The sequence below is a fragment of the Mesoplodon densirostris genome, chromosome 18, assembly GCF_025265405.1.
Source record: "Mesoplodon densirostris isolate mMesDen1 chromosome 18, mMesDen1 primary haplotype, whole genome shotgun sequence".
Lineage (NCBI taxonomy): Eukaryota > Metazoa > Chordata > Mammalia > Artiodactyla > Ziphiidae > Mesoplodon > Mesoplodon densirostris.
In genome coordinates, this window is record NC_082678.1 from 25,200,839 (window position 1) to 25,225,364 (window position 24,526).

The 24,526-nt window shown below is 42.3% G+C and overlaps 1 protein-coding gene across 20 annotated transcripts in view; it reads right to left on the bottom strand.

The window, feature by feature from the left end:
• Window positions 1–23,441, bottom strand: part of CEP112 (centrosomal protein 112) — a 419,667-nt gene extending 396,226 nt beyond the window's left edge. For 8 of the 20 annotated variants that reach the window (XM_060080559.1, XM_060080558.1, XM_060080549.1 and 5 more), the window contains exons 1-4: window positions 23,208–23,441; window positions 16,934–17,047; window positions 13,406–13,596; window positions 11,522–11,697 (exon numbers count right to left, since the gene is read on the bottom strand). In XM_060080559.1, the coding sequence (XP_059936542.1) occupies window positions 11,522–11,697; window positions 13,406–13,596; window positions 16,934–17,039 (473 nt within the window). In that variant the 5' untranslated portion in view covers window positions 17,040–17,047; window positions 23,208–23,441. The other 12 variants (XM_060080554.1, XM_060080547.1, XM_060080550.1 and 9 more) reach the window with 12 other exon arrangements.
• Between the last annotated feature and the right edge of the window lie 1,085 nt (window positions 23,442–24,526).

Here is a 24,526-nt window from a genome sequence, read left to right on the forward strand (position 1 = left end):
ACGTCCATCCTTTGAGACCAACTGAATTTCTTTTACAACCCAGACATGACTTATCCAGATGAACATACCATGTGCACTTGAAGAATGTGTAATCTGCACTTATTGGATGGGGTATTTCTTAGATGTCAACGAGGTTGAGGTAGCTCAGAGTATTGTTCAAATCTTCCATATCCTTGTTGATTCTTTGGTCACGTTGCTCCATAATTCCTAAGAAAGGGATGTTAAAATCCGCAACAATGGCTGTAGATTTGTCTATTTCTCTCTTTAGCTCTTTTTACTTTTTGCTACATGTATTTTTTTTTAAAACAGATCTCTATTGGAGTATAACTGCTTCACAATACTGTGTTAGTTTCTGTTGTACAACAAAGTGAATCAGCCATATGCATACATATATCCCCATATCTCCTCCCTCTTGGATCTCCCTCCCACCCTCCCTATCCCACCCCTCTAGGTCATCGCAAAGCACCAAGCTGATCTCCCTGTGCTATGCTGCTGCTTCCCACTAGCTAACTGTTTTACATTCGGTAGTGTATATATGTCGATGCTGCTCTTACTTCGCCCCAGCTTCCCCCTCCCCCCGCCATGTCCTCATGTTCATTCCCTATGTCTATGTCTTTATTCCTGCCCTGCCACTAGGTTCATCAGTACCATTTTTTTTTTTAGATTCCATATATGTGTTAGCATACGGTATTTGTTTGTCTCTTTCTGACTTACTTCACCCTGTATGACAGACTCTAGGTCCATCTACCTCACTACAAATAACTCAATTCCGTTTCTTTTTATGGCTGAGTAATATTCCATTATATATATGTGCCACATCTTCTTTATCCATTCATCTGTCAATGGATATTTAGGTTGCTTCCATGTCCTGGCTATTGTAAATAGTGCTGCAATGAACACTGTGGTACATGTCTCTTTTTGAATTATGGTTTTCTCAAGATATATGCCCAGTAGTGGGATTGCTGGGTCATACGATAGTTCTATTTTTAACGGAGCTGGAGGAATCAGGCTCCCCAACTTCAGACTATACTACAAAGCTACAGTAATCAAGACAGTATGGTACTAGCACAAAAACAGAAATATAGATCAATGGAACAGGATAGAAAGCCCAGAGATAAACCCACTCACATATGGGCACCTAATTTACAACAAAGGAAGCAAGAACATACAATGGAGAAAAGACAGTGTCTTCAATAAGTGGTGCTGGGAAAACTGCACAGCTACATGTAAAAGAATGAAATTAGAACAGCACCTAACACCATACACAAAAATAAACTCAAAATGGATTAAAGACCTAAATATAAGACCAGATACTATAAAACTCTTAGAGGAAAACAAAGGAAAAGTATTCTTTGACATAAACCACAGCAAGATCTTTTTTGACCCACCTCCTAGAGTAATGGAAATAAAAATAAACAAATGGAACCTAATAAAACTTCAAACCTTTTGCACAGCAAAGGAAACCATAAACAAGATGAAAAGACAACCCTCAGAATGGGAGAAAATATTTGCAAATGAAACAACGGACAAAGGATTAATCTCCAAAATATACAAACAGCTCATGGAGCTCAATATCAAAAAACAAACAATCCAGTTAAAAAATGGGTGGAAGACCTAAATAGACATTTCATCAAGGAAGACATACAGATGGCCAAAAGGCACATGAAAAGATGCTCAACATCACTAATTATTAGAGAAATGCAAATCAAAACTACAATGAGGTATCACCTCACACTGGTCAGAATGGCCATCATCAAAAAATCTAGAAACAATAAATTCTGGAAAGAGTGTGGTGAAAAGGGAACCCTCCTGTACTGTTGGTAGGAATGTAAATTGATACAACCACTATGGAGAACAGTATGGAGCTTCCTTTGCTACATGTATTTTTGAAGCTCTATTATTTGATGCATACACATTTATAACTGTTACGTCATGCTTATGAATTGACCCCTATATCATTACAAAATGATTCTATTCATCTCTGGTAATTCTCCTTGTCTTAAAGTCTATTTTATCTGATATTTAATATGGCCATTCCAGCTTTCTGATGTTTGTTGTTCCCATTACACATCTCTTTACATCCTTTTAGTTTTAATTTACTTGTCCTTATATGTATGTCTCTTACAGACAACATACAGTTTGTTCGTGCTTTTTTATCCAGTCTAACAACTGCTACCTTTAAATTAGAGTGTTGAGTCCGTTTACATTTAATGTAATCACTGATATGGTTCTATTTACTCTGCCATTTTGCTATTGGTTTTACATTTGTCCCATCTTTCTTTGTTCCTGCTTTTTCTCATGTTCATTCTCTATGTCTATGTCTTTATTCCTGCCCTGCCACTAGGTTCATCAGTACTATTTTTTTTTCCCCAGCTTTTCCCAGTTTTTTTTTCCCAGTTTTCCCAGCACCACTTATTGAAGACACTGTGTTCAATGACAATTTCATTGTATTCCATTTTAATCCCTCTAGTTATATTTCTTTCTAGCTGTATGCCTTTCTATCATACTTTTAGTACTTGTTCGAGGTATGGGCTAGGCAAGCAGTCCCCAACCTTTTTGGCACCAGGGACCGGTTTTGTGGAGGGCAATTTTTCCACGGACAGGGTGGTGGGAGGGGAATGGTTCAGGTGATAATGTGACCAATGGGGAGCAGCAGATGAAGCTTCGTTCGCTTGCCCGCCACTCACCTCCTGCTGTGCGGCCCAGTTCCTAACAGGCTGCGGACCGTTACCGGTCCGTAGCCTGGGGGTTGGGGACCCCTGTGCTAGGCAATATCTAATATGCCCCCCAGTTATCCCCACATCCCTTGTGTAATGCCCTTTTCTTGAGTGTGGACTGAACCTAGTGACTTACTTCTAATAACCAGAATCTGGCAAAAGTGATTGATTATCACTTCGAAAACTACCTTACGAAAAGACTCTGGCTTCCATCTTGCTTACTTCCTCTGATGGAAGCCAGCTGCCTTATTGTGGGCTGTCCTACAAAATACAGAGCGCTGGTCTTTCAGGACAAGGGGGAGGAAGCACGGCCGAAGGTCTCCTGGAGTACTGATGTGCTATTTCTTGGCTGGGTTAGCAGCATAGGGATGTTTATTTTCTAACTGCTCTTTAAACTGTACCTGTCATTTTCATACACTTTTTACATATATGCTATGTTTCGCAGAGGTAAAACTTTTTAAGAGTAATACAACTACTGCCTTATAAATCAGAAAACTAAAATGAGAACTAACTTTATATTTCACGTCTTTGCATTCATCTGAGCAGCAAGTAATACTGTTATATACCATCTGCAGAATACTTTTCTTACAGTATTGCTAAGTATCAATGGAACATAAAAATAATTAGCAAAAATTAATACTGCTCTAAAGTATCAAATAACACTGAAAATAAGAAAATGAAAATAACTTCCATGGATCCACAACATATTTATTTTAATATTTCAAAGGGAACTTTATTAGGAATAAAAAGAAAAACAAAACTAAATCTTAAATAAATGAGAAGCTTGACAAAACCAAAAAATGACCAGAGATTCATAAACATTTTAAGACTTCGTATTTTTCCCCATTTCCTACTTTAAAATAACACATTTGATTTTAAAATTAAAAACCAGCTTTAAAAGTCACTCATTTAAATCAACGTTTATTAATACATCTCTGGTTTAATAGTATCAACACTCAAGAGAGTATTTTATTTTAATTCCCTTTAAGTTTTACAACACATATAAGCTTACTGTCATCCTTTTTTGTTTAAAAGAACAATCAGAACTAAACTGTTCAGTATTATGATCTCACAAAAAGAAACTTGCTTGTGAAACAAAGAGATACTTATTACAAAGCCCCACTCGTTAAAAAATTTTAAAAAGGAAGAAGTGACTAAATTTGTCAAAAATCTGACTCAATGAAAAAGAAAGCCTAAAAGAAATGCAAGGCCATTATTTTCAAAGCTATTCCATCTCAGTTACCAATTGTTGTCACTTGGCCTTGCCTTGGTAAATACTTAAGAATGATATTTAATTAGCACATCACTGTTGAAAATTAATGAGCAGCTAAGTGGTCCCATGAGTGTGTGAATCATACTGTTCTACTGAGGATCCTAAGAAAGTTTCCATCCCTTGTTTATGAAGCAGTCTTACCCCCAGAGCTCAAGGTTAAACGTCTACCTAACAAGTGTCCAGTCTGGCAAAAAGACCAAGTTAATCACATTTGTTCCTCACTAAACGTTCTCTCCAAACACAATGATGAAAAAGACTGCCTTTTCTTTCATTAATTTAAGAAAAATGATTAATTTTTCTTTCTTCCAAAAAGACTTGTTGGGGAGAGGTCCTCTTAAACCTTAGACTGACCAACAGGAAGCTACCAGATACTGATCACGGGTGATCCTCACCAAAGAAGGGAGATACCCACGAAGTGCAGTAAGCACACAGCACAGGTCTCTCCCGGGGGCAGAGGCAGTTTAGATGCACCAACACCCACCTCCCACTGCCCACCTAGAGAGCAGCTCTCCACCTGGCAGGAAGACCCAGGTCTAGAACTCCAAGCCCCACTTGGTAGCCCCTAATCACATATGGCTACTTGAACTAATTAAAACCCAAAATTCAATTCCTCAGCCACAGTAGCCACACTGCAAGTGCTCAGCAGTCACATGTGAATAGTGGCTGCGATACTGCACAGCACAGCTGCAGAACATTCCCACCACTGTGGGATGTTGTATTATACTGCTGCAGAATATACGCAGTATACGTATGGAATGAAAATATGTAATGTACTACTGCAGAATGTATCTTTGCCTAATCAACAGGGCAATTCTTAAATAAAATGAATGTACTTTTTTGTGAATAATATTTAAGGATGTTTTACTATGTGTAACCCTAACCATAATTATTTATGCCAATGGACATAAAGAAACCCCAGGAAGGAAAGGTAATGATAAGCTCCCCTATAAATTCATCCAACAATTTAGAAGCAGGGGCTATTTATAGGTCAGTGCCATTTACATATAGAAATGGAGTTTAACAAACTTGAAAGATTCTATCTACTATAGTTGTTTGAGTATACAGACTAAAAATTAAATCAATATTTTTAAAGCGAAAAATGTTTTTTCACACAGATCAACATACTCAACCATAAGTACATTTTTTCATTATACTTGGTCACCATCTGCTGGCGATGTTCTTAAACTGCACCAGCACATGAAACACTGGCTGTACTGGGAGACATTTTTAAAGGACAGTCTCAGCTCTTCACCACAATGCATTCCTGGAAAACCACATCATAAAGAGGCTCATTGTAAAGCAAATCATATTTTCCATAAGGGCAGGACTATAATTAGATTCTTCATTCCAAACTAAAATCTGGCAACAAATAACCCATGGAAAGATCTCATTAAAGCAAGATGCAGAAATTATAGTCCTCTATACTCATTTAAAATAGGATAATTATTCTCCAAGTCCTTTCTTAAAGGTATGAACATATTTTTTATTTGAAGGACACAACATAAATCAAAAGATAAAACTTTAATTTATATAAAGTTAACCTAAATCTAATATGGTAAAAGTAATAGATAATAGATAATAATTCTGCTTGCATGCTCCTAGAATTCTTAAGCAATCTGGATGATGACTCTTTATAAAGTGGCATCTGAGGAAATGTAAACAACTGCTGCCTTCTTTTTCAGCAGTGAAGTCCTCGAAAATAAGCAGCATTGTCTCTCCTCCACCGTGAAGCAGTGTTTAAAGGTCGGCACTGATTCCACATCTCTCCTCTTTGCTTTCTCCTAACTCGTAACTCTTAACCAAAGTTTCCAGTAGAAATAATAAGGGGTATTACATCATTATTTTTCATCTTCCCCTATTCCAGAACCTAACTACACTCTGGTGATAAGCTACCAGACCACATCATACTTGACTAAAAAGTTATAAAAATAATTACAAGGCATTAAAAAGAAGCTTCAAAACATTTTTCACAGAACAGGAGGACAAGAATAAAATCTATTATCTTTGTGTCTGTCTTTGGGATAATGCACAGAAAAAAGCACATTGAGACGACAAGAACTGAAGTCTAATGTCACTTAGGCAGCTTCTAATACACGCTGTGATAAAATGTTTAAAAACAGGGCCAGCCACACTGTGTTCCCTCTATCCTGGAAAAGGGGGCTTGCTGAGTTATCTAAATAAAGACAGATTCAAAACCTCTTTTATTTTATTTTTACTTTATTTATTTTTTTATTTCTTTGGCCGCGCTGCGTGGCTTTCAAGATCTCAGTTTCCTGACCAGGGATTGAACCCGGGGCCCCGGCAGTGGACACACTGCGTCCTAACCACCGGACCACCAAGGAACTCCCAAAAGCCTCTTCTAAAATACTATTACCTCTCTTTATTCTGAGAGTGTGCAGGATTCATACTTACAATCAGAACTTTTCTGCATAGCCATTAATTTCTTTCTCTCAGGAACACAGAATGACTTTTAGGAACTGAAAATAATTAATGACCAAAGGATCTTAAGACAATACCCGTTGGGAAGATTAGATAATGAGAGAAGCAAAAGAGCAGTCACTCTAACAAGCAAGCCCCTGTGCGGCCTGTTAAAGTAACCATCCCCGCACCATTGATGATGGCGTTAGCAACAGCCAACGCTTTCATAGCTCCCGTGTCAGAAGCTCGGCATGCAGTATTCACTTCACCCACACGACTCTGACGTTAGTACTACCCCCATCTCCAACTTACACGAGACAAAACTGGGGTTTAGAGAAAGCAAGTAACTTGCCTGAGGACACAGGGTTGCCAAGTGTCCCAAGTGATATTTGAGCAAAGGCAAACTGCCTCATTTCAGCTCAACTTAGAAATAACCAAGAACAAAGGTATAGTCGCCCAAGATTGCGAACACAGCTCAAGTGGAGAAAAAATGGATTATAGTGAAGTTTCCGTATTTGCTGCATAAAGTACTCATGCCTACATGGAACACCAGAAAGAATATGGGGTCTGGAATCACAAAGACCTAGATTCCAATAATGAATCCATCACTGGGAAAGTTTATTGACCTTACTGAAGCTGTTACCTCATCAATTAATACAAAGGGCCATTTTGTCAACCTCACAGAATTACAGAGAGGATGAAATCAGATAACTTACAAAAGATTTCTAGAAGAATATTCAGCATACAGTAGGTGCTCCATAAACGTACAACTTGCCTCACTTGGTTCCTATTTTAACGAACTAGAAATACAAGTGAAATCCACAAACACTGAGATTGTTTATTGGGAAAATTTCATTCTTATGTTTAAATATGTATATTTGCTATATATGGTTAGATTTATTAATGTGCATCACTACTGTAAATAGTGTGTATGTCCAACATTTTAATAAGGTAGTATTTTGGAAGGCAACTTGACACCATCTATCAAAAAATGTGTGATTATTAAAAATAACATAGACATGTGTACAAAAAATTTCTGAATTACTCCCACTCCCTAAAGGTAAAACAGTTTCGTATGTGGCACCCAGAAATATTCCATGCACACGTACCCATACGTATCCATATATCCTCTTTAAAATACACACACACACACACACACACACACACACGAATGGAAGCTTACTACACTTTTATGTACTTCTTTTGAACTTTATACATCTCAGAGATCATTCCATACTAGCCCATACATTTTTGTTACCATTGCACAAGATGTTGAACCTACAAATAATCCCACCAACAGCTCACCCATTAAGTGTTTTACTGTGCCCAGCTACAGCATCACTAATAGCCCAAACACACACAGGCGCATGATGATGTATGTACCAGGATGTTAACTAAGGCATTCTTTTAACACCAAAGAATCAAAAGCAACGAGACGTGTAAGTTACAGTAAATCTACGCTATGGATTATTATCTGTGATGAAAAAGATTACACAGGTTACATGACACAGGATTAAGACACAGTTAAGTGACAAAAGAACACTACCTGTAGTACAAGCCAACTTATAATTTTTAATTACATACGTGTGGGTATGTGTGTACTATGGAATGATACACACCAAATTGTTGATGCCAACTACCTCTCGTGAGGGAAGTGAAGCAAGAACATGGAGGGAAGGACTCTTTTTACCCTTCATAGTTCTACACTGAGGTTTTTACAAAGAGCGTGTATCATATATAGACTGTATCATTTTCTAAAATGAGGATAAAAACTGTATCAGTCATCTACTGCTGCATAACCAATTACCACAGACATAACAGCTTTAAACAACACATACATTTTCTCATAGTTTCTGTGGGTCGGAAGTGCAGGTGCAGCCGAGCTCAGTCCTCTGCTTAAGGCCACACAAGGCTGCAATCAGGGTTTGCCCAGAGCTGGGTTCTCATCCGGAGACTCAATGAGGGAAGAATCTGCTTCCCCATTGTCACGGTCGTCGGCAGCTTCCATTCCTTCTGGATATGGGATTCACGGCAGCCAGCTTCTTCAAGCCAGCAAGGAAGAGACAGCAAAAGCCTCTAGAGCCAGACTGCCAGCAGGGCAGAGTCTTATGTACCGTAATGTATTCATGGAAGTGACAGCCCATCACCACTGCCATATTCTATTGGTTAGAAGCCACTCACAGGTCCTGCCCACACTCAAGGAGGAGGGACTGTACAAGGCTGTCAACACCTAGAGCAGGATCTCGGGGCCACCTGAAACTCTGTGTACCACAAAGACAATTAGGATCTTTACCATCTCTCAATGGTAAGCACCTGAAAGATGACCGGGAAGTAATTTATATGGATGTATTTCATGGTTGTCTAAATGAAATTAACCAAACTGTACAGGCAGGAGATCTATGTCTATGGTCTCATTAGTAACATCTTGTAAAACCATGCTCCAAGTTCAAATATAATTCAAGTATTTCATTGTCAAGAAAAGAAGCAGCTATTTGACATTAAATACAATAAAAGATCTCTAATAAAATGGCAAGGCAATTTGGAAAGTGGTTTTTCTCAAATAAACCATGGGTAATAACATAAGCTTACACCAAGAACTATGAAAAAGGAAAGCAAAGGATAAAACCAGGACAGGATTAGTTATGTGTTGAAACTGTCTGAAGTGAAATGCTAAGTTTACTAGTGTGCAATGTGTATTTGGTGGAAAAAAGCATGATAATAAGCCTGATAGAATATGACCTCATAATACTTCTAATGTGTCTAGAATGAGGCTACATGCCATATCCTACAGGAAGAATAAAGGTAAAGGAAAGGTGCCATCTATTGAATAGGGAGTCCTAACAAAGAGGCTTCAAAAGGACTCTGCATCTTTAATAATATAAAAAGGCTAGGACACAAACAGCGTCATCTAAAATGCCATTAGAAATACTTCACATACAAAAAGGTCTAAGTAAAGCAGGATTTTATAAAGTGATCAAAAAAGAAACACTAAGGGGGAAAATCTTTTAAGATTAAAGAGGATGTTCAAAGGACAAGCTGAAGTGGTTGTAACATTTATGAGGCAGCATTAAACTTCAGTTCTAAGTAACAATAAATTATTCACTACAAAAACATACATGTGTCAAATATTATAAGCCTCTTAAACTTTTTAAACAATTTCTTGCAGAACGGAGGAGATGTATTAGGTCAACATGAGCAGATTCTCACTTTTTCAGCAGCACAGTATGACCACTCAGAGCAAAGCAACAACTTCAGAAAAAAATATGAAGACAGACCATCAATAGATTCCACCACCACTACTGATCTGATCTCACACATTTTGTATCTGGTCTTAAATCAATTGTATCGCCTTTAGATGAAGTAAATGTTAGTTTTATTTTTAAGTGCCTTCATATATGTAAAATTACAAATATCTGTTAATTAATGTACATGCAAATTAAAATTTTTAAATAGATCAAGTTAAATTAAGAGAAGCTTGTAAGTAAAGATACCCCTGAGAAGTTTTGTTTTTGCAGCCCTACTTGGCCTTGGCCTTAGTGAAACTCTAACACTTGACTAGAAAGAGACTTGCCTTTTCCAGTTCCTTCACTGCCTTTACTAATTGCATTGTTAAAAATATAAAAAGGTTAGGACACAAACAGGGCATCTCTGTAGCCTATAACCACACATCTCTTAACTTCTTCTAAAATTTATCCTTCCCTCAACTTTTTCTAACAGTACTTTTTGCAAATCCTTGTGAGCCATTCTCTCTGCCACGATATGCCTGTCTCAAAGGGGTTGTGTCCAGAATAAACTCAATGCGTGGCAGTGCCTAACAGCCCATTCACTGACTCGTGGAGGCACTCACCAAAAACTAAGACTCATGCCGTTTGTCACAGGTGCCCGTCCAGGGCCAGGCACTGGGAATACCGTGCAGACAGGAAGGACACTGTCCCTGCCTCAGTCCCTGTAACGAGACCACAATCTCCTTACACCCCCACTTACTGCTACACAGCTAACAAAAATTCCACAGTCACACCTCTTCTGCTTCTAAATCTCCTAGGAAGGCAAAAATTAGTATTTAACACCACCAGCTATGGACTCATCTATTCATTCCTTTTCACTCTTCCGAAACATGTCCTTAATTATATCACCTCTTCCTGTTCCATATTAATTTGTTTCCCTTTCTGATAAAAAAATTTCACATGGACTGGATCTCTTGCTTTCTGTTCACCTGTTCTTTTCCACCATAATACCTGAGGTCTGAAAAACATAACCAGACTATATCAACTACGAAGACATTTGAAATTACTAATAAGATTTCTGTATCTTTTAAGGAATAAACAAAAAAAAATTATAGCAGAAAAGAAAGATAACATTGTTAACCTATTCAAATTCCAAAAATTAAAATTACCAAGAGAATGGTGAGGAGTGATGTATGAATTGACACTGTCCAATATTTTAACATTTCAGGGAACAGTGCCAAAGGTAAAACTCAAAATCTGATAAAAGTCCAATTTAAATCTATCCGTCCTAAAGGCCAAAAGTTATGCTACAACAACAATTGTTTTATTGTGTACTTAAAAAACTTAGAAGTTCAGTTTTATTTGTACTAAAAATCCTATTTAAGCTTAGTACTCTAGTAAGAAAGCACAGTTTAATAGGGTTTATGTTTGCATTCATTATTTTATTAAATCAAAACGAATACTGTTCAATGAGGGGGAAAGGACAGAAATTCAAGCATAAGCTTCAAGATGGATATGGAGGATATTATATTTGGTTGAAGTCAGTGAAATGTTCTTAATTCATGCTTGTCATAAAGGAAAACAGAGAACTGTGTCATTTAAAGATTTTCAGACACCGCTTTCCAAGCAGTGGACAAGACAGAAATATTTAACATATCTCCAAAAAGCAGCTAAAAACATAATATAATCTTGAATATACAATAAATGGAAAAGCAAAACTGTTATTTTACCTATACAACATTCCTTCATAGTCCTCAACTTCATAGCAAAAATATAAAGTAAACCAACTGTTTACCATAAAAAAAACATGGAAAAATGGAATGTATTAACCAGTTCCAAACACGGGCTAAATAATGAAACACACTTGAAACCCCAAGTTCATGGCGTACCTCTGGACATGGGTCGGCGACTGTACCAAAGAGCAATCTTCTCCAGAAGAAAGCGTCCGTGACTCGCTGAATCTGTGCTCACCGTTCCCCAGCTCGCCCATCACCCAGTCTGGTAATCCTTCCGGGCTGGACAATCCTTTGGCTTGTGCTGGATTTGGTTCATCAAAATAGATGGACTGATTTTTAAAAATTAGAAAAATTATTCTTTCAAAATGTACTATATGAGATAATCAGTTAAGATTTCCATCAAGTTTAGTGACAACCTTTCAAATACTCAAATTCAATTACATAAAAATATATAAAAATGTATCATTCAATGAAATATTAAAATACATAAAACGGATAACTTATTTACATTTTAGTTATGTTGTGCTGTATAAGAAATCTGATAAATGATAAAATTACATGACAGATACATCTGATAATAATGATTTATATTACAAAAGGAATATTAGCTGTATGAAAAGATAAGTGAAAAGTTCTTTTTAAATCATGTGCTCTCCTATTTTTCTGTGATCATTAACTACTCTGCTCACACACTCACACACACACACACACACACACACACACACACACACACACAATCAGTAGGCAGAGAAACCAAAATCAATAAAAATCAGAAATAAAAATTTCTAGTCATCCTGCAGTATCCCACAACTAGCTGAAAAATCCAAATCAGGTCTCTAGGCCTTTACATTATTAACGTTTATAAAATAAAGCCCTTTCCTACAATTCCATAAACTGAGTGTGAAAGGGAAAGCACGATACAATACACTCATATTTCAACATCTGAATGTGTTTCAGAAAATGTTCTACCTTCGGTCATTAAGAACAGATGGACCAGGACTTCCCTGGTGGCGCAGTGGTTAAGAATCCGCCTGCCAATACAGGGGACACGAGTTCGAGCCCTGGTCCAGGAAGATCCCACATGCCGCGAAGCAACTAAGCCCGTGCACCACAACTGAGCCTGCGCTCTAGAGCCCGTGAGCCACAACTACTGAGCCCACGTGCCACAACTACTGAAGCCTGTGTGCCTAGAGCCCGTGCTCTGCAAGAAGAGAAGCCACCGCAATGAGAAGCCCCCGCTCGCCGCAACTAGAGAAAGCCCACGTGCAGCAACAAAGACCCAACACAGCCAAAAAATAATAAAAAAAACAAAACAAGAATCCGCTTGCCAATGCAGGGGACACAATGGTCTGGGAAGGTCCCACAAGCAGCAGAGAAACTAAGCCCATGCGCCACAACTACTGAGCCTGCGCTCTAGAGCCCGCAAGCCACAACTACTGAACCCACGTGCCACAGCTACTGAAGCCCGTGCGCCTAGAGCCCATGCTCTGCAACAAAAGAAGCCACCACAATGAAAAGCCCGTGCACTGCAACGAAGAGTAGCCCCCACTCGCTGCAACTAGAGAAAGCCCACGCGCAGCAACAAAGACCCAACGCAGCCAAAAATAAATAAATAAAAAATAAATAACTTTTTTTAAAAAACTTTTAAAAAAGTCATTCAATCCAACCTCTCATTACATAAATAATACATATAGAAGAGCTTAATAAACTAGAATTTACTGACATCCATAAATTATTACATAATCCAGTGAAAATTAGTGGGAAATTAAGGCTCAATATTTAAAAATTCATTTTAATGTTTTTAGAAATATTGTAGAATACTGCAGGATGACAATCAATTAAGTATGGTTCCATTAGAGCTCAGTATCTGATTTCCATTCAAGGTGGAAAAAAACTGAATCAGGGAGCAAAAAAATAGTTTTAGCTAACATATTTTCTAGGACTTGTAACTTAATAATATGACCATTCCCAAATGGGATGATAAATTGACACTTCTAGAGAAACAAACAAATGCATCTTTTGGTCAAAGACACCTACCATGTATGAAGGTAAAGTTTTCAGCGTCCCTGGCTCAGGGCGGTGGGTGAAAGGGCCCGCAAGAGCCCCTTGCCTGAGCATGTGTAGTAAGAGCTTTGCGTAGAGATTCCGATTCCTCCTGCCTGTGACCCCTGCTCCTGTTCCTGAAGGCTCACACAGTTTTCTAATCCAAAGTGCACACCTCTGCCGCTCTAGAAATACACAGGAGCTGTTAGAGACTTGAGTTTTCAGAAAATAAAACATTACATTAAAGACCCATAAAACATCTGCTCTAGTCTGCAGCAGGGGTTGGCGGACAGCAAATATTTTAGGTTTTGCAGCCATATGATATCTACCCAACTCTGCCGCTGTAGCATGAAAGCAAGCCACACAGCATTCACACCACACGTCACCAAATGGTTATGGCTGTTTTCTAATAAAACTTTACAAAAAAGGCAGCAGCCTGGATGTGGCCCAGGGGCTACAGCTTGCCAACCCACCCTGGTCTAGAGTTTAACTTTAAACTAGTAATAAGATCTCAGGATTGCTACCAAATAAATCTCTGAGACAAAAATGTTGCTGTAAAACCATCTCTAAAATAATTTCAGTTGTGTTGAAAAATCTTTCTGTAATTCTCATTACACAAACCAAGAGAGAGAGAATGCAATCTTATTTAGCATTTTAAACCCAATCTAAAATTGAATCTCAAATGTTTTATTTATTAAACTGGTAATCTTCAGGGATTTGTGGATGATTTATTTAGGAATTTCTTTTAACCTCTCTAAAAACAATTGAGGGTTACATATTTACATGTAATTTTGAAAAATAATTATCCCTTTAAAAGCTACTTTAAAAATGTAGCACAGTTTAATCCACATATAATGACCTATTGACTATCTTATCTTACCACGACACAGAACTGTTTTTAGGTCTCAGGAAAACCATTTTGACATTAACCTTTTATCAGTCTAACTCAATTTGAGGATTATATATCTAACACAAATCATAAATCTGATTCAATCTCTTAGTTTCTAAAGGTCATATTCATTTACTGTTTTACCTACAAAAATCCCTGGGGCAGGTTTACCACTTTGCTCGTACTGGATTTATCACTACACGTATGAAAGGCAGTCTCTAAATAACTTTTGTATTTTTAGCTTCAAAAATTATATAATCACAAAACAAACTTCTTGAAATATTGGGCATACTTTGTGCAAAAAGAAAATACAAACTAAAACTGATAAACTTAAGCAAACAGTTTTTCAAACTATGTATTTTTATATGACCTGCAGCAAACTGAAATCCATATAATAGTCGATGAATAGAACTTAGTACAACAATTTGGCTAATGAAAAAAATTAATTCCTCTATTTAAAATAATGGCGAAAAACATTATCAAAAGTAGAATTTAACTATAATGAAATTTAAGTTGTTATGAATGTTCAGGTTCTTGACTGGGATGTGAGTTTCTGAGCATTCATTATGAATTAATTACATAAAAGAGGGTCAGGGATGTACCAATACATACTGACAATAAGTCATGAACCAAAGATTACAATTAATCCAATTCTAGGTACCCCAAATCCCTTTTTAAAAGAAGATGAGGGACTTCCCTGGTGGCGCAGTGGTTAAGAATCCGCCTGCCAATGCAGGGGTCACAGGTTCGAGCCCTGGTCTGGGAAGATCCCACATGCCACAGAGCAACTAAGCCCGTGCGCCACAACTACTGAGCCTGCACTCTAGAGCCCAAGAGTCACAACTACCGAAGCCCGCACACCTAGCGCCCGTGCTCCACAACAAGAGAAGCCACCGCAATGAGAAGTCACCCCAAGAAGCCCATGCACCACAACAAAGAGTAGCTCCCACTCGCCCCAACTAGAGAAAGCCCACGTGCAGCAACAAAGACCCAATGCAGCCAAAAATTAATTAATTAATTAATTTTTAAAAAGTGATACTGCATCTTTAAAAAAAAAAGATGAACTATAAGGATAGTCTGAAGCACATTTATAATGAGAGATTTTAATATACATTTATGCTAATCAGCAGATCTAAGACAAGAAGGAAAAAAAGGCAGTGAGGGGGCTCCCCTGGTGGCGCAGTGGTTGAGAGTCCGCCTGCCGATGCAGGGGACACGGGTTCGTGCCCCAGTCTGGGAGGATTCCACATGCCGCGGAGCGGCTGGGCCCGTGAGCCATGGCCGCTGAGCCTGCGTGTCCGGGGCCTGTGCTCCGCAATGGGAGAGGCCACAACAGTGAGAGGCCCGCATACCGCAAAAAAAAAAAAAAAAAAAAAGGGCAGTGAGTATCAGAAGAGGACACAGTATAGAAATATCATTAAATACTAATTCAACTAATCGTGAATGAGCCACGGGACAGGAAATATTCATTTTAAGAAAAGCAGAGGAAGAAAGAAAAGGTTACCATCCAACAAGGCAAGAGAAGAAGGCAAAGGAAGAGGCGTGAAGGGAAGACCATGCCAAGCCACCCTGGACTCGGACAGGCTGCAGGCCCTGCCTGGTATGATGGCTGACCACAGAATGCGTAACTCATACACTGCGCTCCCTTTTCCCAGCGCAGCTCCCTGGAATAAAGATCTAACATTGAGTCGGCACCTCATGTTGAATATGAAGTTGACTCAGACACCTCACAGAAACAGGGAACCTGGGCAACACTGGGGTAAAAGCCAGTCTCCTGGTCCTACTCCGAACCATCCTCGCAAAAGCTCCCAAATCAGATTTACCTTTACAGCCAGCCTTACACCTACTATGACTCAGAGGGTCTTCCTTGCCCCTCAAACTCTCTTCTTCAACTGCTCTCTGATAAACTTTAAATCACCTGAAAATCTTTTTTTTTTTTGCGGTACACGGGCCTCTCACTGTTGTGGCCTCTCCCGTTGCGGAGCACAGGCTCCAGACGCACAGGCTCAGCAGCCATGGCTCACGGGCCCAGCTGCTCCATGGCAAGTGGAATCCTCCCGGACTGGGGCACGAACCCGTGTCCCCTGCATCGGCAGGCGGATCTCAACCACTGCGCCACCAGGGAAGCCCGGAAAATCTTTTACTTGAGACAAAGACTCACAGAGAACAGGTTAGGAATTGCAGACAAGATGGCAACAAAAACTCATTCACACTTGATTTTATTCAGTCAACCAGTGAGCATGTAAGACTAACAGATTCTTTTCTGCTTTGATAAACAAAAGGGTCAGAGGCAGGTGGACGGTAGGCTCCTGAAAGAGGAGCCATCTTCATGGTAGGAGGAAAAAGACGCAGGAAAAAACAGTTACAGCTAACTTTAAAGACCCATGCAATTTAAGCTCATGACCTGTGAGAAGTGGTCTCACAGTAATAATACCTTTCCACAGTTCAGTAGGACACCATGACTAAATTTCTGTTTACCCTCCAAGAGCTCAAGGCAAATAATCCTTTATCAGCTTAAGATGAAAACTGTTATTAAATGAATCCACTTTTCATTTTGAAAGTTCATGGGTTTGACTAAATAATACAAAGAAAAAAATTAATTTTAAGAACATAATTTTCAAACATAATCTTACCTGACCTATGGGGTAATTTTAGAACAAAGGGCTTCATATCTACCACAAAGTGATCGAATTCCGCATCCAGCTTCTCCCATTTTTCTTCTTCGCTTCCCATTTCCATAATTCAGCCTGTAAAAGATTTAAAATTAGAATATTAAGATCTGTATGCTGAAAACTACAAAACTCATGAAAGAGATCAAAGGAAACTCATTAGTATTAAATACCCCCAAATTGATCTATAGATTTAATGCAATTCCAATCAAAACCCCAAGAGTATTCTTTGTAGATATACACACGCTGATTCTAAAATTTACGTGGAAAGTTAAAGGAATTAGAATAGCAGAAACAACTCTGAAAAAGAAGAACAAGTTTGGAAGAGTCACATTACCTGATTTAAGATGCACTATAAAACTACAGTAGTCAAGATAATATGGTATTGGTGAAAGGATAAGACACACAGACCAATGGAACAAACTAGGGAGTCCAGAAATTGACCAACACAAATGTGGACAACTGACACTTGACAAAGGTACAATTCATGGAGAAATGATAGTTTTTACAACAAATGATGCTGTAACAATTGGGGATCCATACGCATAAATAAATTTAAACAAATAACATCGCTCTGTATACAAAATTTAACTCAAAATAAATAACAGACCTAAGTGTAAAATGTAAAACTATAAAACTCTTAGAAGAAAACACAGACGAAAATCTTCATGACTTGGGGTTAGTCAAGGATTTCTTAGATATAACACTAAAAGCACTACCTGTAGAAGAAAAAATTGATATACTGGACTGTATCAAAATGAAAAATTTCTGTTCTGCAAAGAAGTCTTTCCAGGAGTTGAAAAGATAAGCTACAGCCTGGGAGAAAATACTGCAAAATCATTTACCTCAGAAAGGACCTATATCAAGAATACATAAAGAACTTTTGAAAGTAAACCATAAGAAAACGAACAACCCAATAAAAGTAATCAGTAAAAAAATTAGTTCCTTTACCAAAGAAGATGTACAGTTGAGAAGTAAGCGCGTGAAAAAGATGCTTAACATCATTAATCATTAGAGAAATGCAAATTAAAACCACAATGAGATATCACTACCTGCCTATTAGGACAGCTAAAATGAAAAAGGCAAACAACAGCAAAGCTGCTGAGGGCACAGAGCGAGAGGTCTTCTCACGCACTGCGGGGAGGAACACAGAGCGGTGCAGCCACTCCGGAAGACAGGTCAGCCATTGCCCACCCAGTTAAACATACCCTTAGCGGGGAAGCCAGAAATCCCCCTCTTGGGCATTTATTTAGGAGAAGCAAAATCTCTATTCGCACAGAAACCCGGATGTAATGTTTCTAGCAGCTTTCTTCTTCTGTAGCCACCAAACCCTGGAAACACCCACGTGTCCCTCCCCCGGGAAATGGATAAACCACCGTGGTCTCGCCACACAACGAAACAGCGCTCGGGCAGAGAGAGGAAGGAAGGGTCCACAGGCCCCGCCACACGGCTGAGCGTCCATGTGCGAGGACGCGACGCGCAAGACACCGTTCCCGGAGGGCCGCGTGCTGTACGACGACACCCACTCGTACGGCCTCCCCGAAAAGGCAAAAGCTACAGGCACACAGAACAGCTCGGTGGCGGACTGGGTTAGCACTGGGGCGCAAGCAGAGCACACGGGGCGCTGCGACTGTCCCGCGCCTTCTGCGCCCGAGGTCATAAAAACCCATTCTGAGTCTGTGTAAAAATTCATCACACTGCACACCAAGAACGCGATTTTAACGGTACGTAAATGTAAAATGTTTAACTTCCATCAAAAAACGTAAAATACTAGTCCTCGTACTGCTTCCTAATCAGGAAGAAAACCACTGAAAATGAAGGGGGTGGACCCCCAAACTCAGACACAGAGCTTCTGACAAAATTTCTTACGTTAAAAATATACCCAACAGTCCACATGTTCCTCTCAGGTTCGAAAGGCCTTGGTAAGGATGCGCATCATCTCCACGCTATGCACGGTCCCCAATTTGTCATGTGGCCGGTTTACAAGCCACACGTTTGGGGAAAGGCTCCGGTGTGCCTCGGCGGCGGCCCTGCTCCACAGACGCCCTCCCCCTGCTCAGCGGGCCCCTAACGTTCACCAGGGCGCCCACCTCAACACCAGCAGCCCCTGCGCGGACGGCCCTGGACCCGCCCCTCTGCGTCCGGCCGCCGGCCGTCCCTTGCAGCCCGCGGCGGTGGGCCGGCGGCTCCCTCGGGGGCCAGCGCGCCCTGCCGGGGGTCTTCGCCCCGCTCCAGCAGGCAGCCGTGCCGGAAAGGGAAGCAGCCTCTGACGTCCACGCTACCGCTCCCAGCCACGGCTCTCGCAAGCCCGCCCGCAACGCCCCTCTCATGAGGCCCCGCCAGCGGACCGGACCCAGCGCTCCCCGCACATCGCTGCCGTCCACCAAAATGCCCTCCGGCCGATCGGCCTCTTTTCCTCCCTACTCCGCAAGCCAGCGACCGCTCGACACCGTCCTTCGCTCCTCAGCTGAGGGTCTGCTGGAGAAAACGGGCACCGCCCTGAAGTCCCACCGGAATCCTCCGTTTTCTCCCATTTCGCCCTCCGCAAGGCAGCCCTGAAACTTTTACCAGCCCTCTCCAAGCCCCTAAGCCGTTCCAGCTCCCCTGACTCTCCACGTGGGAAGCTCACCTTCTCCTGGGCGGAAAACTGCACGCTCTTCCCTCCACCGCCCAACTCGCCTCCTCGGGAGCACATCCTCACGTGCTCGCCCCCGCCCCCGCCCCCGCGTCGGAAGCGCTGACCGTCCTCCCCGCCGCCGAGACCTCCATCACTGTCAGGGGCCTCCTCGCTGTTTCACACTGACTCCTTCCCCTCCGCCGTCCCCATTCGCTAAGCCCCGTGAGCCAACACAGCAACAAACGCTCAGAAAGGTCTCAGAACCTGCCTGTGTGCCTATTCTCGCCGCCGCTCTCTCAGAGCAGGCCCTCCCCACCGCCGACTCACCCTAACTCTCCCTGCTTCAGTCCTCACTGGCACCAGAGATGTCCCAAGTACAAAGCTCCGCACATCACTTCCTGTCTCCACCGCCCACTGCCACGGGACAGGATCCAAACCCAAAGTTAGGCCGGCCTGCCAGGGCCTTTGCCTTCTGAGCTCCCTGCACACGCGCGCACACGCACACACGCGCACACACACGCGCACAGATGACCATGGTGGGGCATGGTCATGAACTCCCTGCCATTCTGCAAACACTCCAAGCCCTTACAGGATCACACAGGCTGTCCCCCTGCATGGAGTCATCAGGAAATGCAACTCAAACATCACTTCAGAGTAGACCTTGCCCCACACATCCCAGACTCATCTCTCCATCTTAGTGTGTACTGCTCACATCTGTGCCGCGGCATTCATCACGCTGTTACCTTTTTTTTACACATCTGTGTACTATTTACAGGTCTGCCATCTGTGAGATGCTCCTGAAAGGCAGGGGCCGTGACTGACACATCTTAGTAGGTACCTAGGACATTACGTGGCACATAATAGAAGCTGAAGAATCAAATCGACTGGTAAATAAAAGCTAACTAAAGGGATTAATGTCCTACTTTTACATGACTAATACAGGCAAACCTCAGAAATACTGCAGGTTCAGTTCCAGACCACAGCAATGAAGCCAACATCGCAATAAAGCGAGTCACACGAATACTGTGCTTTCCCAGTGCACATAAAAGGTATGTTTATGCTATACTATAGTCTATTAAGTGTTCAATAGCATTATGCTAAAAAAAGCACATACCTACCTTAATTAAAAATTACTTTATTACTAAAAAAAAAGCTATCCATCATCTGAGCCTTCAGCAATTCGTAACCTTTTCGGGGGTGGAGGGTTTGAAATATTGCGAGAATTACCAAAATGTGACCCAGAGACACAAAATGAGCAAACACTGTTGGAAAATGGCACTGGTAAACTTGCTCAAGGCAGGGCTGCCACAAACCTTCAATTTGTAAAAAACGCAAAAGCGTAATAAAGCAAAGCGCAATAAAACAAGGTATGCCTGTGTTTTGTTTTGTTTTGTTTTAATTCTGTTCTGAGTACCAAACAAGTTCCCTAGAATAGAAATACTATTGCCCTTAATTCTATTTACGAAAACTGGTCGTTGACCCTTCTGCGTTACAGTAGAAGAAACATATTTCAAATTCAAGACTTGGTTAAGATAAATTTTATTTAAGCTCATTTTCTGATTGGTTAGTTGGCTTGGCATTATTTGGTTGCTTGGTTTTGTTTTGCATTCCTACAATAACTAGCTGCATTCATACATAACTCCATCAGTTATGTACCTGGTAACAGAAGGCTATGATACCACTGCTGTATGTTAGATCATAAAGCTGAAAAGCAACTATTCAAGTGGATGATCAAACAAATGGAAACTCATAAACCCAGAATTTTAAGCACAGCTTTGACCTGGAAGTGTACTTCCAGGCTTAAACAGTTCATCCTGCCCACGTACTCTAACATATGCCTGAGAGCACCCGTAGCTAGGGCTAAAACAAAAAGATTCCTAATAATCACTAACTCTCAACAAATCTTTGACACAGGCAGGAGATGTTAGTGTTTAGAGGAAATGAAAACTCAGTAAAAAGACCCAAAGTCGTGAAATTAAACATAAAGCTCAGACTAAAATTCTGAAACTGTTAGCTCTCAGATCCATCATATCTGACCTCTTGGCCATTTAAATATGAATCAGCAATATCTCCAACTAGTAAAGAAGTTGGAGAAAAGTAGAAAGACAATCATAATTGCTATAATAACATGTGATACTGGAGTACACATTTTTTTTAAAAGCACAATAAAGAATCAGTGTGATACTTGGTAAAAGCTAAAACTCAGCTTTTCCTATCCCTTATTTATTCTCCAACAAAATGAAAAAAAAATTAAGTTATCGTTCCAAACTTTCAAGGAGCTACACAAATTACATCTTATAAGTAGGTTATATCTACTTAGTCCCAGCTAATCAAAAAGTTTTATTACGGTTTATTAGAATTGCAGATTTAAATTCTTAGAATTAAAAAATAAGGAAAGCTGTATCTTTCACTTAGATTTAAAATACTTGAGTGTGCCTGCCAGTCACATAAATTAGTGCAAACGCAAAAAAAGAAGTAAACTGGGTGAGTCTTGCTTATAGGTATAATATAGTTGGATCATGTCTTATTTAACTCACCGGCACTGTCTTTTTTAAAACCTTTGTCTATGTGGACAGCTACAAAACGGGCTAAGACCTTCTCAAGGTGCTTAGCTGTCATAGGGGTCAGCAAAGCATAAACGGGCCACAAACATTAAAGGTCCTGGGGAAAAGCAGCCACAAGGAACACACCTCACATACATCACATACATCAGGCCCCAAAAAAACACACTCCTCAAAGTTGCATAAAGTCAATTTTGTTCAATCAAACCATACTTTAAATAGATGGCAGGTCATTACACAAAACTTGAAAACCGTCCTCCGGCACATAAAGCCGGTTTACAGGTGCCTGTTTCACCCGGCTCGCCCTTCTGGGTGTTTGGACAGTTACCGGGCACTGACCGCGCCCCGGCATCACCCTGGGGACGGGGGGAGCACGCCGAGGCCTGGGGGGGCCAGTGACGGCCCGGGGGCCCCAGAAACGGGCGGCTGGGCCGCAGCCTGAGCCCTGCGGGGCGGCTCGTGCCCCCGCACCGGCCTTTTCTATCCCGTGTCCTCGCCCCTGTAAACAGGAAGGGCGCACGACCCTCAGCACACAGGCCGCTCACATGGACGTCCCTCGTCCCTCGGACACTCGGACCCGGGACACTGGGTCGTGCCCAGAGGGCTGGCGGCGGGCCGGGCCTCCCGGGGACCGCCACCCACCCCGAGGGCCCAGGACGCCGTCCGGCTCCGGGGGGAAGTGCTCCCGCCGGCCTGGGACCCGGGCCGCGACCCGGGTGGGGCGGGCCGCGGAGGGTGAGCGGGGACCCGGGCCGAGGCCCCGTACCGTCCGCGCGCGGACGTCTCACGGGCGCGACCCCGTCAGGTGCCCGGACCCCGACATGATGACCCGCCCCAACTTTCTCAGAACCTCCCCGCCCTGCGCGGCCCGTACTGCAGTCCGCGAAGCAGCGGCCGCCCGCGCCCAGAGGCCCCCGCGGCGCGCGCCCCACAGGCCTGGAGAGAGGCCCGGGCCCGCCCACGGGGCGACCGCTCCCCGCGCAAAATTCCACGCGAGAACCCGCGTGTGGGGACCCCGGAGGGGAAATCGGAAAAACGAGAACCTGGCGCCTCTACGTACAAGCTTTCCGATCGGCCGCCACCGTCGCCGCCGTCGCCGCCGCCGCCACAAAATGGTTTCAAATCCGTACGGGCGCAGAGGTCGCAGCTTCGCAGCGGAAATCGGAAAAAAGAGAACCTGGCGCCCCTACGTACAAGCTTTCCGATCGGCCGCCACCGTCGCCGCCGCCGCCGCCACAAAAAGGTTTCAAATCCGTGCGGGCGCAGAGAACGCAGCTTAGCAGCAGGCCCGGGGGGTGGGAGGAGCCGGCTGGGCGGTGGGACGGGGGGAGGTGCCCAGCTCGCAGGCCCCGCCCCCTTCCCCAGGCCTCCGGCCGCGGCCGCGCGCGGCGCCGTTGCCATGGCGACGCTCCGGGCCTCGGCTGCCCGGCCCAGCAGGCCGGGGGCGGTGACTTCCGCACTCGCGTTTCCCCGCCCCACAGACCGCGCAGCGCCGTTGCCTTGGCGACGCTACGGGCCTCTGCTGCCCCTGCCTAGCAGGTCGGGAGCAGGCAAGTCCGCGCTCGCGTTTCCCCGCCCCCCTGAGCTGGGCGGCGTTGTCATGGCGACGGCCCGGCCCTCAGCGCAGCTTCCGGCTCGCTTTCCAGCCTGGCGGCCCCTAGACCAATCGCAGGGCGAGACTCCCGGGATGACCAGACCACGCACTGGACACTGCTGCCTTCAGGCATCCCGCTCGGACAGTAGCTTGTGAACACTTTAGGGGCTATAGAGAAAGAACGGGTAAAGAGCAAAGAACATGGGGTTGCAGTAGGATATTCACAGAGGGTGGACAAACGACATTGAAAGAATCTAAAGGACTGAGAACTTACTGCCTGGTATCTCACAACCCAGAGGTGAATACCGTTGAATTAAAGGAGAAAATGAACACTGCTTTTTTTTTTTTTTTTTTTTTTTTTTAGGGCAAGGAATAATGCCTTTATTTTTTTTTTATTTAAAATTTTTTTTTAATTTTACAAATTTAATCAGTTATACATATACATATGTTCCCATATCCCCTCCCTTTTGCGTCTCCCTCCCACCCTCCCTATCCCACCCCTCCAGGCGGTCACAAAGAACCGAGCTGATCTCCCTGTGCTATGCGGCTGCTTCCCACTAGCTATCTACCTTAAGTTTGGTAGTGTATATATGTCCATGCCGCTCTTTCACTTTGTCACAGCTTACCCTTCCTCCTCCCCATATCCTCAAGTCCATGCTCTAGTAGGTCTGTGTCTTTATTCCTGTCTTACCCCTATGTTCTTGATGACATTTTTTTCTTAAATTCCATATATATGTGTCAGCATACAGTATTTGTCTTTCTCTTTCTGACTTACTTCACTCTGT